General features: G+C 44.4%; 1 protein-coding gene across 4 annotated transcripts in view; it reads right to left on the reverse strand.

The window, feature by feature from the left end:
- Positions 1-1,912: 1,912 nt before the first annotated feature.
- The window catches only part of LOC124034627 (protein arginine N-methyltransferase 8-B), a 42,081-nt gene continuing 22,975 nt past the window's right edge, over positions 1,913-21,018 (reverse strand). For all 4 annotated transcript variants that reach the window (XM_046348061.1, XM_046348052.1, XM_046348071.1 and 1 more), the window contains 4 exons: positions 18,491-18,606; positions 15,626-15,776; positions 5,879-6,000; positions 1,913-4,229 (listed from right to left, as the gene is read on the reverse strand). In XM_046348061.1, coding sequence (XP_046204017.1) covers positions 4,146-4,229; positions 5,879-6,000; positions 15,626-15,776; positions 18,491-18,606 — 473 coding nt within the window. In that variant the 3' untranslated portion in view covers positions 1,913-4,145. The remainder of the gene's footprint in view (positions 4,230-5,878; positions 6,001-15,625; positions 15,777-18,490; positions 18,607-21,018) is intronic.

Raw genomic sequence — 21,018 nt, forward strand, 5'->3', positions numbered from 1 at the left:
GCAGCCTTTCAGGTTATGTCGATATAGGACTCGTTTTACTGTGGTTATAGATACTTTTATACCTGTTTCCTCCAGCATCTTCACAAGGTCCTTTGCTGTTGTTCTGGGATTGATTTGCACTTTTCCCACCAAAGTACATTCATCTCTAGGAGACAGAACGTGTCTCCTTTCTGATGGGTATGACGGCTGCGTGGTCCCATGGTGTTTATACTGGCGTACTATTGTTTGTACAGATGAGCGTGGTACCTTCAGGCATTTGGAAATTGTGGAAGTCTAAAATTTATTTTGAGGACTTGGCTAATTTATTTTGATTTTCACATGATGTCAAGCAGAGGCACTGAGTTTGAAGGTTGGCCTTGAAATACATCCACAGGTACACCTCCAATTGACTCCAATAGTGTCAATTAGCCTATCAGAAGCTTCTAAAGCCATGACATCATATTCTGGAATTATCCAAGTTGTTTAATGGCAGTCAACGTAGTGTATTTAAACTTTTGACCCACTGGAATATTGATACAGTGAATTATAAGTGAAATAATCTGTAAACAGTTGTTGGAAAAATGTCTTGTGTCATGCACAAAGTAGATGTCTTAACCGACTTGCCAAAACGATAGTTTGTCAACAAGAAATTTGTGGAGTGGTTGAAAAACTAGTTTTAACGACTCCAACCAAAGTCTATGTAAACTTCCTACTTCAATTGTACCTCTTTTGATCTGTCTCTCTCTCTCTTAACTCTCCCTCTCTCTCTACACATGCAGTGTGTACACCCTTTTTCATGAGTCTGTGGCTTTTAAAACAGCTCTCTTTCAGATGTTATCTTAGCACTTCACACCACGAAAGAGCCAGACTATGGGCTGACACTACCATTGGTGAATAGAATGAAGTAAAAAAAGACAGTATTGTACTATTAAAATATCATATAGATGTATGTTCCTAATAATTACAATGTATTTCCAAACAGCTAAGCCAAAACCAACAGTTATATCCTGTATAAAAATGAAACCGTTAAAGTTAACCTTTGTTTATAGCTGGGTTAGGTTTTGGACTATTTGTGAAATGGGGATTTTGTTCAGAACCAATTGAACATTTCCAACAGTAAAGAAGAGTTAATATTATTTGTCAGATTGATTCTATTTATCTCAGATCAATTTGGTTACTAGATTAGCCTCTCAAACGTAATAAGATTTACTGTTGTATGTGGGGATGATTGTCCAGAAGTCAACTATGTGTATAGAAATGCCTTTGCAATGACAGTGGACGGTAGTAGGGCTCTGCCATACTGTACCTCTATCAAAGCGTTTGCATGCAAACTGTCACCACTATTTGGCTTTATGTAATTTTAATGTAATGTAAAGTGTTATTTTTATGAAGGAGTTGTCTATTGAACTGCAGTTGTCTGCTCAATCTTGCCAAGTGATATGCCTTTTCCATAACCAGATCTCTTAGTGGACGTGCCAAAACATTTCTCAGAATTCTATAAAAGTTGATATAGCACCAAGTATTCTAGAACAAATTCTTGTGCTCCAGCTGGGAATTTGTTGTAAATATAACATATTGTAATGTACACCATTACTGCACTCGTACAGTATAGTAATTTAGCTTCCAATCGATACATATGAGACAATGGAGGTGTCATTAGTACGTGTATATTCTGGGATGTTGAGGAACACTGACAAATCGTCCTTTGGGGTCCTCCGGTGTAGAGTATCTCGTGTATTTGACAGTGTGCTATGGCCACTCTAAACTAACCAACCCAGTTGCATTTGTGCCACGTTACTGTGCCTGTGTTCTTGCACAATAATGTGAAAATGTAAATATGAACAATGTTATGGCTTCTCTGAATAATAAATGGATATTGTATATTTCAGGGATCTTGTGTGAACTTGAATTACAGATGCCACCTAGTGGACAATGTTAGTCTTTAGCTTAACTTTTATTTAACTCTTACACGACAGTTGGTCAAATGAACAATACAATGCTTGAATAGCACTATTTTTAACTCTATAGAAAATGGAATAGACATACAAAAATCAACATAGCACAATTTCAGTAGCTGACTTGAATGAAATAGTGGTAACCACATTTTAGTACTTAGGCAGGTTACCAGGTGTAAATAATTAAATGAATACCATGAGTGGTAAACAGGAATAACACCTATCAAGTGTTATATCTGCTGAAGGGTAAACTTTAAAGTTAGTTAGCTTAAATCACTGTCTTGCTATTGCACACAATCTACTTAGTGGATACTATTTTCTTCATAGTATTCTGCTTTTTAATGATATTTCACACGCTGTGCTATACATACACACATTGATACTGGATCAAAAGCAAAAAAGGTAAGAAAGACATACTATCTGCTCACAAGAGACAGCTCTGTCAACATGAAACTACCGGTCCCTGCCCTTCTAGATCAAAACGTACAATCTGTTCCGTAAAGAGTGCATGAGCCAAATGTCACTCACTCATTACTAGCCACTAGTCTATTCATACATGGCATGTCACACTGCGTCTTCTGAACAGTCATAAGTGTTGTGCTGATGAGCTTCATTGAGAGGCATGGAAGAGCGAGGGGACTGGAAGTGAGTCTGTATCTTGGCTGCAGATAGAACGTCTTCGGTGGGGAAGGATGGTGTAACAGTACTACACAACTGTGAGGGGAGGTCACACAGTTGGACTGGAGGATATCTCCAGTTGTTGCCTTGGCGATGACCTTAAGAGTTAGTAAGAGCACAGGTGAAGGGAAGGAGCTGCCGCCTGAGAGTCCAACTCCAACGCTGAGCAGAGGCTGGAATGAACTGTCTGCTACTGATCTAAGGACAGGACTAACTGCTGACAGTTGCTAGGCCAGGCGCTGAGGACAGGCCAGTCACTGACCCGAGATCAGCAGAGCCAGAGAAAGTATGGTAACTACAATGCCCTCAAGTTGAGAGAAGTTCAGTGAGCAGCAGCTACCGAAGTGAGGCCCCACCCACTGAATGCTTCGGCACATTCGCCACTTCTTGGTATGGCTTCAGTGTGTACACAGAATTTAAGAGACAATGGTTATTATTGAAGATCAGTGTCTGCCCAGTGGGGTAGGCCTTGTAATCAGGAGCTTTTGCAGGCATCTAGACAAGAGCCGCAGACAATGCTGATTACAACGCCGACATCACAGGTCTAACAGAAACCACAGACCACACTTTGGAGTGCAAGCTGCGCAAATGTATGAGCGCTCATACGGTTATATTGCACACTCCCAAAAAGCTACATTACATGACCTGATTGCAAACACACACTCATTTACATCGTTATACATACATTATGCAGCACTGAATTTCTCTTTGCCGATACATTTAATTACTGCACTACCAGATATGGTGAAGATTATTTGCAAACATGCTAAATTGGGTAATTTAAAAGTGTATTTGAAGATAGAAGATACTGGCCTAGGATGTAGAATATTAAAAAGTATCATTATATGCAAACATATGTAAAGTACAGTAACTGCAGTAATTGATCATAATGGGCTCCAAACACTGAGGCTCACAGAAAATATTTTCCCCAAAAAGGGGGTTGGGGTTAAGACATTTTAAAAAGTGCTAACTAATCCTGTGGCCTGATTATTTTGGAAGAACAATTAACAAAATCATGATAACATACAATATAGATAAATAATAAATAACATTCATTATGACTATTATGACAAGGTGTTACATTCAAAGTTGTCCTCTGAACAGTTGGCCTAACAGTTAAGACTTGCCTAGCTAAATAAAAAGGTTCAATTTAAAAAATGCAAATGAAAAAAGTGCCGGTGAGAGGTGTTGATGTGCATGTTGATATTGCTTGGAGTGCCACCCCTGTACTCTTCTCTCATCGTCACCTGATTCCTCTGGCCCATCCCACTATTTCTCTCCATCTATCCTCTCTCATCCTTCCTTCATCTATTCTCTCTCATCCTTCCTTCATCTATTCTCTCTCATCCCTCTATCTCCTCGTTGATTCCTGCCTCCCTCCATCCCAACCTCTCGCATTCTTCCATCCCACTCTCTCATCTCCCTCCACCCCATTCTCTCTCCTCAGTGTCTGTTGTTAAGGGGGGTGCCTCTGCCTCCCTCTGTGGGGCTGCAGGCAGCACTGCACACCGGCTCTCCCTGTTGGACACCTAGCTAACGCATCTTGTAGTCGTGGGAGATGGCTGCCTCACATAACTGTCCTTTGAAATCCAACTCAAAGGTAAAATCCAAGTCCCGCTGCAAGACAGAGAGACAGAGAGACAGAGAGAGACAGACCAAGAGAGAATTCACCAGGGGGGAAGAGAGAAATCAGTGAGTGTTAAATCAAACGTTTCTTATTTCAGGCCTGTCACCTGAACATGGGCTTGACAGAGTTCTCACACAGGCAATTTCTACAGATGAGGAAAGAGGGTGGATTCCAGGACTGTGTATCATCTCCTGTTTGGTCTGGGAATGATCAGTGTTTTCTCTTCTTTGACCTTTATCGCAAACATGATTAAAACAAGCTGTCTATTGTGGAGAAGTAGCAGTGGAATGGAGTTTCTTTCTAGCTATATAATGTTAGAAAAAAATGCTTTATCTGCCTGAAATGACTTTATTAGACTTTGTGACTTTATTTTGATAGACAAGTACATATATTATATATATGACCTGTACCGATCCCTGTGGGGTAGACAAGTACATCTATTCTATATATGATCTGTACATATCCCTGTGGGGTAGACAAGTACATCTATTCTATATATGACCTGTACCTATCCCTGTGGGGTAGACAAGTACATCTATTCTATATATGACCTGTACCTATCCCTGTGGGGTAGACAAGTACATCTATTCTATATATGACCTGTACCGATCCCTGTGGGGTAGACAAGTATATATATTCTATATATGACCTGTACCTATCCCTGTGGGGTAGACAAGTACATCTATTCTATATATGACCTGTACCGATCCCTGTGGGGTAGACAAGTATATATATTATATATATGACCTGTACCTATCCCTGTGGGGTAGACAAGTACATCTATTCTATATAGGACCTGTACCGATCCCTGTGGGGTAGACAAGTACAGATATTATATATATGACCTGTACCTATCCCTGTGGGGTAGACAAGTACAGATATTATATATATATGACCTGTACCTATCCCTGTGGGGTAGACAAGTATATATATTATATATATGACCTGTACCTATCCCTGTGGGGTAGACAAGTACATCTATTCTATATATGACCTGTACCGATCCCTGTGGGGTAGACAAGTACATCTATTCTATATATGACCTGTACCGATCCCTGTGGGGTAGACAAGTACATCTATTCTATATATGACCTGTACCGATCCCTGTGGGGTAGACAAGTACATCTATTCTATATATGACCTGTACCAATCCCTGTGGGGTAGACAAGTACAGATATGATATATATGACCTGTACCTATCCCTGTGGGGTAGACAAGTACAGATATGATATATATGACCTGTACCTATCCCTGTGGGGTAGACAAGTACAGATATTATATATATGACCTGTACCTATCCCTGTGGGGTAGACAAGTACATCTATTATATATATGACCTGTACCTATCCCTGTGGGGTAGACAAGTACAGATATTATATATATGACCTGTACCTATCCCTGTGGGGCCTGGCTCTCTAGCGATCATGCAGTAGGTAGGGGCTGGGCCTGTAAAAAACATTTTTGGGGACCAGAACAAACCTGGTACCTAGATGGGGGGGTTCCCGGACACAGATTTAGCCTAGTCCTGGACTACAAAGCACTTTCAATGGAGATTCTAGACTGTGTCCCAGAAATTACCCTTATAAGCTTAACTTCTAAATTGATGACTTTTTACTGGTCATAGATTCCAGATACTCACTATGTTCCTGTCGTTGGGCTTCATGTTGATGCTGCCAATGATCTCTTCCCCTCTCCTCACAGTCAGGTAGTCCTCCAGGTAGAACACTGTCTGTTTCCAGTGTGTGTACGGAGCATCAGGGGCTGTAGGAAGACAGACAGGCAGTTAAGGCCAAATCCTAACTTTAGGTCAGTGTGCTTAAAAGGTTCAATGTAACCATTTTTATCTTAATATCAAATCATTTCTGCGTAATTGTTTTCAATTACAATGGTCAAAAATAAATAAATAGCTTATTTGCAAAAAGCCATTTTTCAAGCAATAATTTTGCTAGAACTGTCTGGGAGTGGTCTGAGACAAGGACCTAATGGGAGGGATATGTACCCCGAAAACAAGCTATTATTGGCAGAGAGGTTTAAAGTTATTTGTTATTGGTCTATTAACTTATACCTGGTGATGTAGCCAGGCAGGGCAAAACTCCACCCATGCTAAACGTGCTGAAATTCCAGGTGCTATTTTCAAACAGCTCTTACACTAAAAGGGAATTTCATAATTTTCACAATTTCACAGTATTATTCCAACCTCATAGTGTGGAAATATACAGTATATAAAACAAAGGAAAATCGTGTTTTTGACTGCACTGCCCCTTATACTCGCATTTTCACGTAAATTATGCATAATTGTCAACTGAAGAGTTAATTTTAGAATTCGGCCCTTGGAGTGGACATGACCCCCAGACCATTTACCCTTAAAACCAAAACAATCATGAGCCAAATTTTTGACCCCTATATGAACTGTAACTCAGTAAACTCTTTGGAATTGAGATTCATTATTTGTACATTTCCCAGTTAATAGAATGAATGCACTTAGTGTCAAAAATGGACTGCAGGATTTGTTTAAATGCATTTCAACTTGTATTGCTGAATTTCCAGGACAGCTAGGCTCTCTGAGCAGGGACATGATACGTCTGAGAACCTGAGGGAATTGAACCCTGATCACTAATCATCATGCTATTTAGAAACACCACAGATGTGGAATGCTAAAATGCTGGTTGAGGATATAAATATCATTGGTGTAATGAAAAATAAGAGGAACTGACTGGGCTGACCTCCCCACCGACATTCGTCTTTATCCATCTTTATCCTCCCATTACCTCGCCACACATCATGCATTCCGCTACCTGAATTGTGTGTGTATATGTGTGTGGCAGCTTATCTCCAGCTGCACACTGATGATGGCCGTCATCATCCACCCAAACAAAAGTATGCGCTCCCTTGTGAATGCTCTGTTAAACGACTGCTGGACCAAGCCAAAGGTCAATACACCTTTAATCAAATTTCAGCCGGCTGTCCCTGGGTAACTTTGCACCTTTCAAAATGTATGCCATTTGAGGGCTCATGGAAAAAACAGAGTTTCTGATCAGCATGGTTGCTGCATAAACACACACACAGAGTATGAAAGCTGTGTGGGAACAAACAGAATAGGTAAATCTATAGTTGTGAAGAGGTTATGACAACAGATTTTCCTCCTCAGGAGACTCTTCTCCTCCCCAGATACTCAAAAGGTCCTGTCACGACTTCTGCCGAAGTCGTTGCCTCTCCTTGTTCGGGCGGTGCTCGGCATTCGACGTCACCGGTCTTCTAGCCATCATTGATCCATTTTTCATTTTCCATTGGTTTTATCTTGTCTTCCCACACACCCGTTTTCAATCCCATTCATTACCTGTGTATTTAACCCTCTGTTTCCCCTCATGTCTTTGTCAGAGATTGTTTGTCAGTGTAGTGTTGTATAGGTGCGCGACGGGTCCTCGTACCCATATTTTGTTTATGTTCTTTTCCTGTTTAGTGTTATGGAGCATGTTACTAGGACATTAGTAAAAGACTCCATTTGACTCTCCTGCACCTGACTTCTGACACCTATACACATATGCCTGACAGAATCTCTGACCATACAATATGTAGTCAGCAGGAGAGGACACTATGCTCATGGAGCTGGAGGAACGCATTCAGGAACAAGCGAGGGAGCTTGACTGTATAAGTTCCGTCATGGATCGCATTGTCCAGAATATGGATCGCTGGGAGAGACAGGGAGTTTCTCCAGCGCCACCACCACCACCGGAATCTCCCTTGAATGTTTTGTCCTCTTCGGAATCGAAGATCCATTTATCCCTACCCACGGGATACAATGGAGATACTGCCGGATGCCAGGGTTTCCTCCTGAACTTATATCTAGCCATGGCCTCCCCAGTACCATCTGACCGTGAGAAGAGTTACGCCTTCATCTCAGGCCTCACTGGGAAAGCCCTGGAATGGGCCAGCGCTGTGTGTAGAAGGGAGGATGCGGCGTTGGACCATTTTGAGGAGTTCACCCGCCAATGCCGGATAGTATTCGATCACCCACCTGAAGGCAAAGCAGCGGGTGAGCTCCTCTATCATCTGAGGCAGGAGACGAGGAGTGCACAGGATTTTGCTTTGGATAGGACCTTGGCTGCCGGCGCTGGATGGAGCGACAGGGCCCTGATCGACCATTACCGTTGTAGTCTACGCGAGGACGTCCGTCGGGAGCTGGCCTGTAGAGACACCACCCTCACCTTCGACCAGCTGGTGGACATGTCCATCAAGCTGGACAACATGCTGGCTACTCGTGGACGTCTAGATCGGGGTCTGGTTGTTCCATCCTCCCGCACACTCTCTCCCGAACCTATGAAATTGGGAGGGATGGTGCGCAGGGAGACCGGAGGGGGTTCTCGCTCGAGCACCATTCATGGTCGCAGAGGGCACACTGCTGGTCGGTGCCGGGTTGGTTCCTCTGGGAATAGAGAAGGCAGGCAGGGCATTCTGGCGTCACCCCAGGTGAGTAGGCACCATTCTCATCCAGAGCCCTCTGCTGCACTAATGTTTGTCTCTGTCTTTTTTCCTGACTTTTCAATGCATTCCCAGTATAAGGCGCTAGTAGATTCAGGTGCGGCTGGGAATTTCATTAATAAAAGTCTAGCTCATAGTTTGGGGGATCCCTATTGTTCCTGTGGATATGCCTTTCCCTATTCATGCCTTAGATAGTCGAACATTAGGGTCAGGTAACCGCACCTTTGTGTATGATAATGCAGGAGGGTCACAAGGAGAAGATTAGTCTTTTCCTTATTGATTCTCCTGCGTATTCTGTGGTGCTAGGCCTACCCTGGTTAGCTTGCCATAACCCCACTGTTTCTTGGCCACAGAGGGCTCTCACGGGGTGGTCGCAAGAATGCTCAGGTAGGTGTTTAGGGGTTTCCATTGGTGCTACTACGGTGGAAAGTCCAGACCAGGTCTCCACCGTGCGCATTCCCCCCGAATATGCAGATTTGGCTCTCGCCTTCTGTAAAAAGAAGGAGACTCAATTACCACCTCATCGACGGGGGGATTGTGCGATAGATCTCCTGGTAGACGCTGCATATCCCAAGAATCACGGGTATCCCCTGTCGCAAGCGGAGACTGAGGCTATGGAGACATATGTCTCTGAATCCCTGCATCAGGGGTTCATTCGGCCATCCATTTCACCAGTCTCTTCGAGTTTCTTTTTTGTGGAAAAAAAGGATGGCGGTTTACGCCCGTGCATTGATTATCGAGGTCTTAATAAAATCACAGTGAAATATAGTTACCCGCTACCTCTGATCAATACGATTATTGAGTTAATGCACGGGGCACTGTTTTTCACAAAATTGGATCTCAGGAGTGTGTACAATCTGGTGCGTATTCGGAAGGATGATGAGTGGAAGACGGCATTTAGCACCACCTCAGGTCATTATGAATATCTTGTCATGCCATATGGGTTGATGAATGCTCCATCAGTTTTCCAATCATTTGTAGATGAGATCTTCAGGGACCTGCACGGGCAGGGTGTAGTGGTGTATATCGATGATATTGTGATATACTCCGCTACACGCGCCGAGCATGTGTCCCTGGTGCGCAGGGTGCTTGGTCGCCTGTTGGAGCATGATCTATATGTCAAGGCTGAGAAATGCTTGTTCTTCCAACAATCCATCTCCTTCCTAGGGCATCGGATTTCCACTTCAGGAGTGGAGATGGAGAGCGACCGCATTACAGCCGTGCGTAATTGGCCGACTCCAACCACGGTAAAGGAGTTGCAGCGTTTTTTGGGGTTTGCCAATTACTACCGGAGTTTTATCCGGGGTTTTAGTCAGGTGGCAGCTCCCATTACCTCACTGCTAAAGGGGGGCGTGCGCTTGCAGTGGTCGGCTGAGGCGAACAGGGCTTTTGAGCACCTGAAGACTCTGTTTACCTCGGTGCCTGTGCTGGCTCATCCGGATCCCTCTTTGCCATTCATAGTGGAGGTGGACGCATCTGAAGCTGGGATAGGAGCAGTGCTCTCTCAGCGTTCGGGTACGCCACTGAAGCTTTGCCCCTGTGCTTTCTTTTCGAAGAAGCTCAGCCCGGCGGAGCGAAACTATGATGTGGGAAACCGAGAGCTGTTAGCGGTCTTAGAAGCCTTGAAGGCATCGGCTTGAGGGGGCTAAACACCCTTTTCTCATCTGGACTGACCACCGCAATCTGGAGTACATCTGGCAGGCGAAGAGATTGAATCCTCGCCAGGCAAGGTGGGCCATGTTTTTCACTTGTTTTGTGTTTACCCTTTCTTACAGACCAAGCTCCCAGAACATTAAGGCAGACGCATTGTCTCGGCTGTATGACACAGAGGAGCGATCCATGGATCCCACTCCCATACTCCCAGCTTCGTGTCTCGTGGCCCCTGTAGTGTGGGAGCTGGACGCGGACATTGAGCGGGCATCACGTGCAGAGCCCTCTCCCCCTGAGTGTCCAGCTGGTCGTCTGTACGTTCCGTCTGCTCTCCGCGACCGATTGATCTATTGGGCTCACACGTCACCCTCCTCTGGTCATCCTGGGATAGGTCAGACGATGCGCTGTCTTGAAGGGAGGTACTGGTGGCCCACTTTAGCTAAGGACGTGAGGATTTATGTTTCTTCCTGCTCGGTGTGCGCCCAGTGCAAGGCTCCTAGACACCTGCCCAGAGGTAAGCTACAACCTCTACCCGTTCCTCAACGGCCGTGGTCGCACATGTCGGTGTATTTTTTGATCTTCCACCTTCACAGGGTTACACCACGATCCTGGTCGTTGTGGATCGGTTTTCAAAGTCCTGTCGTCTCCTCCCTTTGCCCGGTCTCCCTACTGCCTTACAAACTGCAGAGGCCCTATTTACACACGTTTTCCGGCACTATGGGGTGCCTGAGGATATAGTGTCTGATCGGGGTCCCCAGTTCACATCAAGGGTCTGGAAGGCGTTCATGGAGTGTCTGGGGATCTCGGTTAGTCTTACCTCAGGTTTTCACCCCGAGAGTAATGGGCAGGTGGAGAGAGTTAACCAGGATGTGGGTAGGTTTCTGCGGTCTTATTGCCAGGATCGGCCGGGGGAGTGGGCGAAGTTCATGCCCTGGGCAGAGATGGCTCAGAACTCACTACGTCACTCCTCCACTAACCTTACTCCTTTTCAATGTGTATTAGGGTATCAGCCGGTTCTGGCTCCTTGGCATCAGAGCCAGACCAAGGCCCCTGCGGTGGACAATTGGTTTCGGCACGCTGAGGAAACCTGGGAGGCAGCCCACGTCCACCTTCAGCGTGCCATAAGGCGCCAGAAAATTGGTGCAGACCATCGCCACAGTGAGGCCCCAGTGTTCGCACCAGGGGACAGGGTCTAGCTCTCGACCCGAAACCTGCCCCTCCGCCTGCTCTGCCGGAAGCTGGGTCCGTGGTTCGTGGGGCCGTTTAAAGTCCTGAGGAGAGTGAACGAGGTATGTTATAGGTTACAACTGCCCACTAATTACCGTATTAACCCCTCGTTCCATGCGTCTCTCCTCAGGCCGATGGTGGCTGGCCCGCTCCAGGAGGCTGAAGTGCGTGATGTTCCTCTAGACATCGAGGGGGTTCTGGCGTACTCTTGTTCGATCCATTTTGGATTCGAGACGTCGGGCGAGGGGCCTTCAGTACCTTGTGGACTGGGAGGGGTACGGGCCGGAGGAGAGATGCTGGGTTCCGGTGGGAGGACGTGTTAGATCCTTCCATGTTATCAGAATTCCACCGTCTCCATCCGGATCGCCCTGCACCTCGCCCTCCGGGTCGTCCCCGTATTTAACCCTCTGTTTCCCCTCATGTCTTTGTGAGATTGTTTATTGTCAGTGTAGTGTTTGTTGTATAGGTGCGCGACGGGTCTTCGTACCCATATTTTGTTTATGTTCTTTTCCTGTTTAGTGTTATGGAGCATGTTACTAGGACATTATTAAAAGACTCCATTTTACACTCCGTTTGACTCTCCTGCGCCTGACTTCCCTGCCACCTATACACATATGCCTGACAGGTCCCCAGATTGTAGTGCGTACGGCCCAGTAAATCACTGGGGAAAAGCTTCCTGACATCCAGGACCTATACACTAGGCGGTGTCAGAGGAAGGCCCCAAAAATTGTCAAAGACTACAGCCACCCAAGTCATAGACTGTTCTCTCTGCTGTTGCATAGCAAGTGGTACCAGAGCACAAAGTCTAGGACCAAAAGGCTCCTTAACAGCTTCTACCCCCAAACCAAAAGACTGCTGAACAACTAATCAAATTGCCACCCAGACTATTTACTTTGACCCCCTCCACCCTTTGTTTTTACACTGCTGCTACTCGCTGTTTATCTATGCATAGTCACTTTACAAATGACCTCGACGAACCTGTACCCCCAACATTGACTTGGTACCGGTACCCCCTGTATATAGCCTTGTTATTGTAATCTTAAATATTTTGTAACACATGCATACATGTTTTTTTTAACTTTAGTTTATTTCGTAAATATTTTCTTAACTCCATTTCTTGAACTGCATTGTTGGTTAAGGGTTTGTAAGTAAGTATTTAACGGTAATGTTGTATTCGGCGCATGTGACATAAAATTTGATTTGTTTTGCTAATTCAATGGGTGAGTTGTTATTTTCCAGCAGCAGATAACTTGAACTTTTTCTACCTCAACTCAGCATGTCTGAGTGTCTATGTGTGCTCCATACACTATATAACTGTCCTCCAGGAGAACATAGGCCTCTGTGTGCATTTAGATGCGTATCAGGGGTGCAGCGAGGGTAGCAAGATTTAGCGTTGGCTAAGGTGATTTTGTCTGATGGACTGGCTCAAATCAATACAAAGAGGTGGAAGAGCTGTATGATTGGAGGTCAAAATGAATTCATGGTCCACTTTGCAGAGTGACAACACATGGTCATCTTGCCACTGCCTCTGCAAAATGTACGCCACAGAAAGTCACAGTGCAAAGTCTCTTATGTGCGTCACAAATTCAAATGAAGGCAAACGAATGAAGATATTATGCGGTATCACATCACAAAATGTATAACATCACACCACCACTAGAGGTCGCTCACTGACTGAGCCAAATTAACTCAGCTCATCGCTCTACGTTCTGTGGACATGCAAATCAACTGGGGCCTCAAAGGTCTTCTAATTTTAGACTTGATACAATACATGACCAAAAGAATGTGGACACCTGCTCGTCAAACATCTCATTCCAAAATCACGGGCATTAATAGGGAGTTGGTCCCCCCTTTACTGCTATAACAGCCTCCACTCTTCTGGGAAGGCTTTCCACTAGATGTTGGAACATTGTGATTTCATTCAGCCACAAGCGCATTAGTGAGGTCCGGCACTGATGTTGGGCGATTAGGCTTGGCTCGCAGTTGGCATTCCAATTCATCCCAAAGGTGTTTGATGGGGTTGAGGTCAGGGTTCTGTGCAGGCCAGTCAAGTTCTTCCACATCGATCTCAACAAACTATTTCTGTATGGACCTCGCTTTATGCACGGGGGCATTGTCATGCTGAAACAGGAAAGGGCCTTCCCCAAACTGTTGCCAAAAAGTTGGAAGCTCAGAATAATCTAGAATGTCATTGTATGCTGTAGCATTAAGATTCCCCTTCACTGGAACTAAGGGGCCTAGCCCGAACCACCATAAAGGTCTAGATAGAGAGTTACAACACATTTTTACGCTTGAAGGGTTGTAAAACTCCCTGCGCTGGCTGGCTATACAAGAGTAATACAATCAAACACACACAAGCACTCTTTTACACAGGCGATGCATCGATATTACCAAACCATTATTCCTCCTCTACCAAACTTTACAGTTGGCACTATGCATTGGGGCAGGTAGCGTTCTCCTGGCATCCGGCAAACCCAGATTAGTTCATTGGACTGCCAGATGGTGAAGAGTGACTCATCACTCCAGAGAACAAGTTTCCGCTGCTCCAAAGTCAAATAGCGGCGAGCTTTACATCCCTCCAGCCGACGCTTGGCATTGCCCATGGTGATCTTAGGCCTGTTGTGCGGCTGCTTGGCCATGGTAACCCATTTCATGAAGCTTCGAACAAACAGTGCTTGTGCTGACGTTGCTTCCAGTGCTGACGTTGCTTTGGAGCACTGTGAACTTTAACACTTAGCAGTCCTGTTCTGTGAGCTTGTGTGGCCACCACTTCGCAGCTAAGCCATTGTTGCTCCTAGATGCTTCCACTTCACAATAATTGACTATGGCAGCTTTAGCAGAGCCAAAATTTAATGAACCAACTTGTTGGAAAGGTGGCATCTAATGACGGTGCCACATTGAAAAAGACAGATCTTCAGTAAGGCCATTCTACTGCCAATGTTTGTTTATGGAGATTGCGTCGCTGTGTGCTCAATTGTATACCTCTGTCAGCAACAGGTGTGGCTGAAATAGCCGAATCCACTCATTTTAAGGGGTGTCCACTTGCTGATACACTATATATATATATATATATATAAATATATAAATATATAAATATATATATAAAAGTGTTTGCTGTTGTAGTCTAGGCCTTTCTGGCTTATCAAAGAGCTCATTAGAGGGGGTTCTTTGTCTTGGGATGGAACCCATAGGGAGGATGGATGGTGGGCAGGGAGCATGAACTCTAGCTAACCAGTCAGGGAGCAGCTGGACTCTAGCTAACCAGTCAGGGAGCAGCTGGACTCTAGCTAACCAGTCAGGGAGCAGCTGGACTCTAGCTAACCAGTCAGGGAGCAGCTGGACTCTAGCTAACCAGTCAGGGAGCAGCTGGACTCTAGCTAACCAGTCAGGGAGCAGCTGGACTCTAGCTAACCAGTCAGGGAGCAGCTGGACTCTAGCTAACCAGTCAGGGAGCAGCTGGACTCTAGCTAACCAGTCAGGGAGCAGCTGGACTCTAGCTAACCAGTCAGGGAGCAGCTGGACTCTAGCTAACCAGTCAGGGAGCAGCTGGACTCTAGCTAACCAGTCAGGGAGCAGCTGGACTCTAGCTAACCAGTCAGGGAGCAGCTGGACTCTAGCTAACCAGTCAGGGAGCAGCTGGACTCTAGCTAACCAGTCAGGGAGCAGCTGGACTCTAGCTAACCAGTCAGGGAGCAGCTGGACTCTCCTAGCCTGTAATCTGCCAATTAAAAGGATAAAATCCTAGGGCTGCAGACGTTCTGATAACGACACTGTGAACTGAAGAGCTGCTAGTACTACGGTACAAAGAGTGCTAATGAGCCTTCCACACCGAGCCTTCCTTTATTGCTCATACTTTATCATCCAGTTTGTCGTCGTCCCCCAACAATTGCCTGTTGCCAACCCCTGACCTACACATTCCTCTTATTAATCACATGTCAATCTTACATCTACAATTAGGCTACACCTGTGTGAATATCAATAACAGAGAAAGAGAGGCAAAGAACAGGAAGAGAGAGAGTTGAAAATGTACCGGTGGAGAAGCCAGTCTTCTTGTGACACTTTGTGAACTCGATGTTAAAGTAGGTGACAAGGGCGTGGATGTAGTCGTTCCTCTGGATCTGAAGGCAGAAGGCTGAGGTGAAGGACAAGTCCTCAGTCTTCACTGTATAGATGTCCACCTCCTGTTGAAGAGGGACAACAACCACACTTCCCTGTTACATCTACAGCTAGCAGTGTTAATGCTAATCACATACATACTCCATAGTGATTGGGGTTCTATTCACACCATTCACTGCCAGCACAGTGGTTTCTCCATTGTGTATGTACATGTAGGCCTAACTCTTCCTCTGTTTCCTTACAAGTCTTGTATGGAGCAGGTCCACGTGCATTTCTTATATGAGTCATATGATCTATGTGGCGGTGCCCCTGGGCATTGTGTCCTGTATTATCCCTGAGCCTCTTGTTCTGTCAGTCAGAGCTGAAGCCTCTGCTCTCTGCTCCAACCTCTCCCTTTGGGTTCAAGGGCCACAGAGCTGAAACCAAACCCCACTAACCCCACCTCACCCCAGAGGGACCAGCCCAGAAACCCCCACTAAAGGTGGATGAATGAGGAGAAGATGGGGTCATTTGGCTGGAGAACCAAGGCAATAACTATTGTTAGGCTTGTATTGTGCTCACATGCTGCTCCTTTATAGACCTCCTACAGTATGATTGATATCCCATATTTTAAAAGAGTATCTGCCTCGTGATTCTGCAGTGGGAGAGGAGAGCATATGGTTGTGAAACACAGCTTTCTGCTCCGGTGAGGCCCACATTTCATCTTTCACTCAAATGTCAGCACACCAGCAGTTCCCAAAACACATTAGCGTTTGATTACAGAGAAAAGTAAGCAGACAGATGGTTTAGAGCTCAGATAATGTGTTGTTATGCAGTCCCCTATAATGTATTCACCGCGGGGGGCAACTGGCTCTGTTTCCAAAGTGACACATTTGCAGTGGAAAAATACCATTTTTATGTATCGGGCAATCAGCAGTTAAAACAGCATAATTCAAGTCAACGTCCCCAGCTATCTTTCTCAAACAACTCCCAGTTTTTGTAAGAGTAACAACTGTTTACTTTGGTTATGCGCCACAAACTCCTTAAAGCCATATTTCATATTGCAGGACGACAATTCCTCTTCGGCGCCCTCTCACTCACAGTAAAGGAAACATTTAACACGAGGAACTTTTTTGATCCCTTTAACATCCTAAGCTCCTTTGCGCACTGTCTGTGTACAATATTAATTAAAGGACTCATCCTATAATCCATTCAGAGACATGCAACACCTTGTCAGTGGCTTGTCACTTTCTGGGTTGACAGGTTTAATCTTGCCAGGCGTGAGTGCAAACAAGGTGCCAGTATAAAAATCTTGAAGATAAAGTCTTTAAGATTATTTCCCTGCTTGTTATTTTTACAGACAAAAGGCTTTAGGTGAAAGAAACAACATAAACACATGCACGTAGAAATGGCAATGCAATCAATAATCTGTGAACAATGCAATCAATAATCTAGGTGAACAATGCAATCAATAATCTAGTGTGAACAATGCAATCAATAATCTAGCAATGAACAATGCAATCAATAATCTAGGTGAACAATGCAATCAATAATCTAGGTGAACAATGCAATCAATAATCTAGGTGAACAATGCAATCAATAATCTAGGTGAACAATGCAATCAATAATCTAGGTGAACAATGCAATCAATAATCTAGGTGAACAATGCAATCAATAATCTAGGTGAACAATGCAATCAATAATCTAGGTGAACAATGCGATCAATAATCTGAACAATGGTGAACAATGCAATCAATCTAGGTGAACAATGCAATCAATAATCTAGGTAAACAAGTGAACAACAATAATCTAGGTGAACAAATCAATTTGAACAATGCAATCTCAATAAGGTAAACAAGACAATCAGACAATCAGCAGTCTAGACATGGGAATTAACATGCATGGCACTATCTGTAGCCAGTAGTGAAGGACACAGAAAGGATGGCCAGAAGGCTGGAATTGGAGGATCACAATTTGTAAGTCGCTCTGGATAAGAACGTCTGCTAAATGACTTAAATGTAATGTAAATGTAGGGTGAAATATTGTCCATTTACAGCTGAAGACATACGCCACTAGATTGTGATATGTATGTAGATGATTTACAGTCTCTTTACTGTAACATATGGTCTCTTTCCTGATTCTGAATTAGGTTAAACATTTTTAAAAGTCTTGATTCCTACAGTGTGTTTTCAACAATGCTACAATGTTACGTTGAGGCACGTGGATGAGAAGTACACACCTCAGCAGTCCAAAACCTGAAGCTTAGCAGCTATGTTCACCATTCGAATGAACAGATCAAGATATCGTCTGGTGGCCTGTTATACTAATAACAGTAAGACCGGGTTATGTAAATCCTACACTACATTAGCCTAGAGTTTTTTGTTTACTTTATTATTTCAACTATTTAAAAAAACAAGCACACACAACTTGAAAGCCATAGGTGCACTTGAGTAAAATCATGGAGGATAACACAAAGGGATTGTGGTCCTCTTGAGACACGGATGAACACAGTATGGCAGTGAGATAATAAAACAGAAAAACAAAGAAGAACATCTATCTCATCATTGCAGTTACATCGTAGGGTACAATGAAACGGGCACAGAAGACAAACTCTTTAAAAGGGTGTCGTTTTCATGGGCAGAGACAATGCTGACGCAATGCTTTGTGATTCAACAGTGGGCTTTCGAACTGCTGGTTTTCCACAAAAGCAAATTAACTACACACACATACAGTCACTCAACAGAGACATGCAATAGTTCTACACACATCCAGACACACGTGAAATGAAGACAAAGCGGACCTTGATCAGGAAAGAGTTGGTGACCATCTGTTTGGGGTCAACTATGTCCACCAGGGGCTCCTTCATGGCCACGTTACGGATGCAGGTCATGTCAAAGCCATACACGTTCTCCCACCCTGTGGATGCACAGCGCATTATGGAACACCTTTGTGGAAGAAGGGCAATTAAATAAATCAGTCTTAGAGAGGGAGGAATACATAGTGTGTATCCAAAATGGCACCATACTCCCTATGTAGATGACCAAGGCACAAGATACCTGGTTAAAAGTAGTGGACTAAATAGGGAATTGGGGGCCACTTCAGACGCAGTGTCGGCTAACCATCACTGTAGTGCAGTGCACCGCAGTAAACAGAGAGATTGCCTAATCTCTCCTCAGGCTAACTCATCATGTGTTAAGCATGACTACAGTACTTAAGATGGTGTTTAAGATAAAACTGGAGGCCTCTTACACTTCAATGTTGTGATGCGAAAATCCTGGCGAAATGCATAGCACATAGAATAAAAAAGGTTTTACCAGATATTGTTCATCCTGATCAGACAGGTTTTTAACAAGGACGATATATTGGAGATAATATACGACAATTACTTGAAACAATTGAACACTATGAAACGTCAAAGATACCAGGCCTGGTCTTCATAGCAGATTTTGAAAAGGTGTTTGATAAAGTACAACTAGAATTTATATATAAATGCCTGGACTACTTTAATTTCAGTGAATATCTTATACAATAAGTAAATGATATGTACAGCAATGCCAGGTGTAAAATAGTAAATAACGGTTACTTCTCAGAAAGTATTGAGCTCTTAAGAGGAGCAAAACAAGACTGTCTTGTCTCCATATCTATTTATGGCCATTGAAATGCTAGTTATTAAAATTAGATCCAACAAGAACATCAAGGGGTTAGAAATCCAGGGGATAAAAACAAAAATGTCAATGTATTGCAATGAATAAAGTATTTTATTGAGTCCACAATCTGGATCCCTACACAGTCTCAATGAAGATCTTGGATCACTTTTCTAGCCTCTCTCGATTAAAACCGAATTATGAAAAGTGTACCATATTACGTATTGTAGTTTACCAATAAAATTGGTGGATGGTGAAGTAGACCTACTTGGTATTCATATCTCAGATAAGATGCTGCAACCATGGAGAGGTATGTACAGTGCATTCGGAAAGTATTCTGACCCCTTTTTGGACTTCTAAAATTGATTAAATACAGTTTCCCCCTCAATCTACACACAATACCCCATAATGACAAAGCACAGTTTTTTTTGCAAATGTATTAAATATAAAAAACTGAAATATAACATTTCCGTAAGTATTCAGACCCTTTACTTAGTGCATAGTCGAAGTACCTTTAGCAGTGATGACAGCCCCTAGTGTTCTTGGGTACGACGCTACAAGCTTGGCACACCTGTATTTGGGGAGTTTCTCCCATTATTCTCTGCAGGTCCTCTCGAGCTCTGTCAGGTTGGATGGGGAGCGTCGCTGCACAGCTATTTTCAGGTCTCTCAAGGGGTATTCAATCGGGTTCAAGTCCGGGCTCTGGCTGGGCCACTCAAGAACATTCAGAGACTTGTCCCGAAGCCACACCAGCCGTGTCTTAGCTGTGTGCTTAGGGGCTTTGTCCTGTTGGAAGGGGAACCTTTGCCCCAGTCTGGTCTTGAGCGCTCTGGAGCAGGTCTTCATCGAGGATCTCTGTACTTTGCTCCTTTCACCTTTCCCTCGATCCCGACTAGTTTTTGCCACTTAAAAACATACCCACAGCGTGATGCTGCCACCACCATACTTCACCGTAGGGATGGCGCCAGGTTTCCTCCAGACGTGACGTTTGGCATTCAGGCCAAAGAGTTCAATCTTGGTTTCATCAGACCAGAGAATCTTGTTCCTCATGGTCCTTATGTGCCTTTTGGCAAATTCTAAGCGGGCAGTCAGCCTTTTACTGAGGAGTGGCTTCCGTCTGGCCACTCTACCATAAAGGCCTGATTGGTGGAGTGCTGCAGAGATGGTTGTCCTTCTGGAAGGTTCTCCCATCTCCACAGAGGAACTCTAGAGCTCTGTCAGAGTGACTATCGGGTTCTTGGTCACCTTCCTGGCCAAATCCCTTCTCCCCCTGTTTGCCCAGTTTGGCTGGGCAGCCAGCCCTAGCAAGAGTCTTGGCGGTTCCAAACATCTTCCATTTAAGAATGATGGAGGCCACTATGTTCTTGGGGACCTTCAATGCTGCAGAAATGTTTTGGTACCCTTCCCCAGATCGGTGCCTCGAGAATCCTGTCTCAGAGCTCTACGGACAATTCCTTTGACCTCATGGCTTGGTATTTGCTCTAACATGCTCTGTCAACTGTGGAACCTTATATAGATGGGTGTGTGCCTTTCCAAATCATGTGCAATCAATTGAATTTACCATAGGTGGACTCCAATCAAGTTGTAGAAACATCTCAAGGATGGTCAATGGAAACAGGATGAACCTGAGCTCAATAGCGAGTCTCAGAGGGTCTGAATACTTATGTATATGTGATATTTGAGT

The sequence above is a fragment of the Oncorhynchus gorbuscha genome, linkage group LG01 (assembly GCF_021184085.1).
Source record: "Oncorhynchus gorbuscha isolate QuinsamMale2020 ecotype Even-year linkage group LG01, OgorEven_v1.0, whole genome shotgun sequence".
Lineage (NCBI taxonomy): Eukaryota > Metazoa > Chordata > Actinopteri > Salmoniformes > Salmonidae > Oncorhynchus > Oncorhynchus gorbuscha.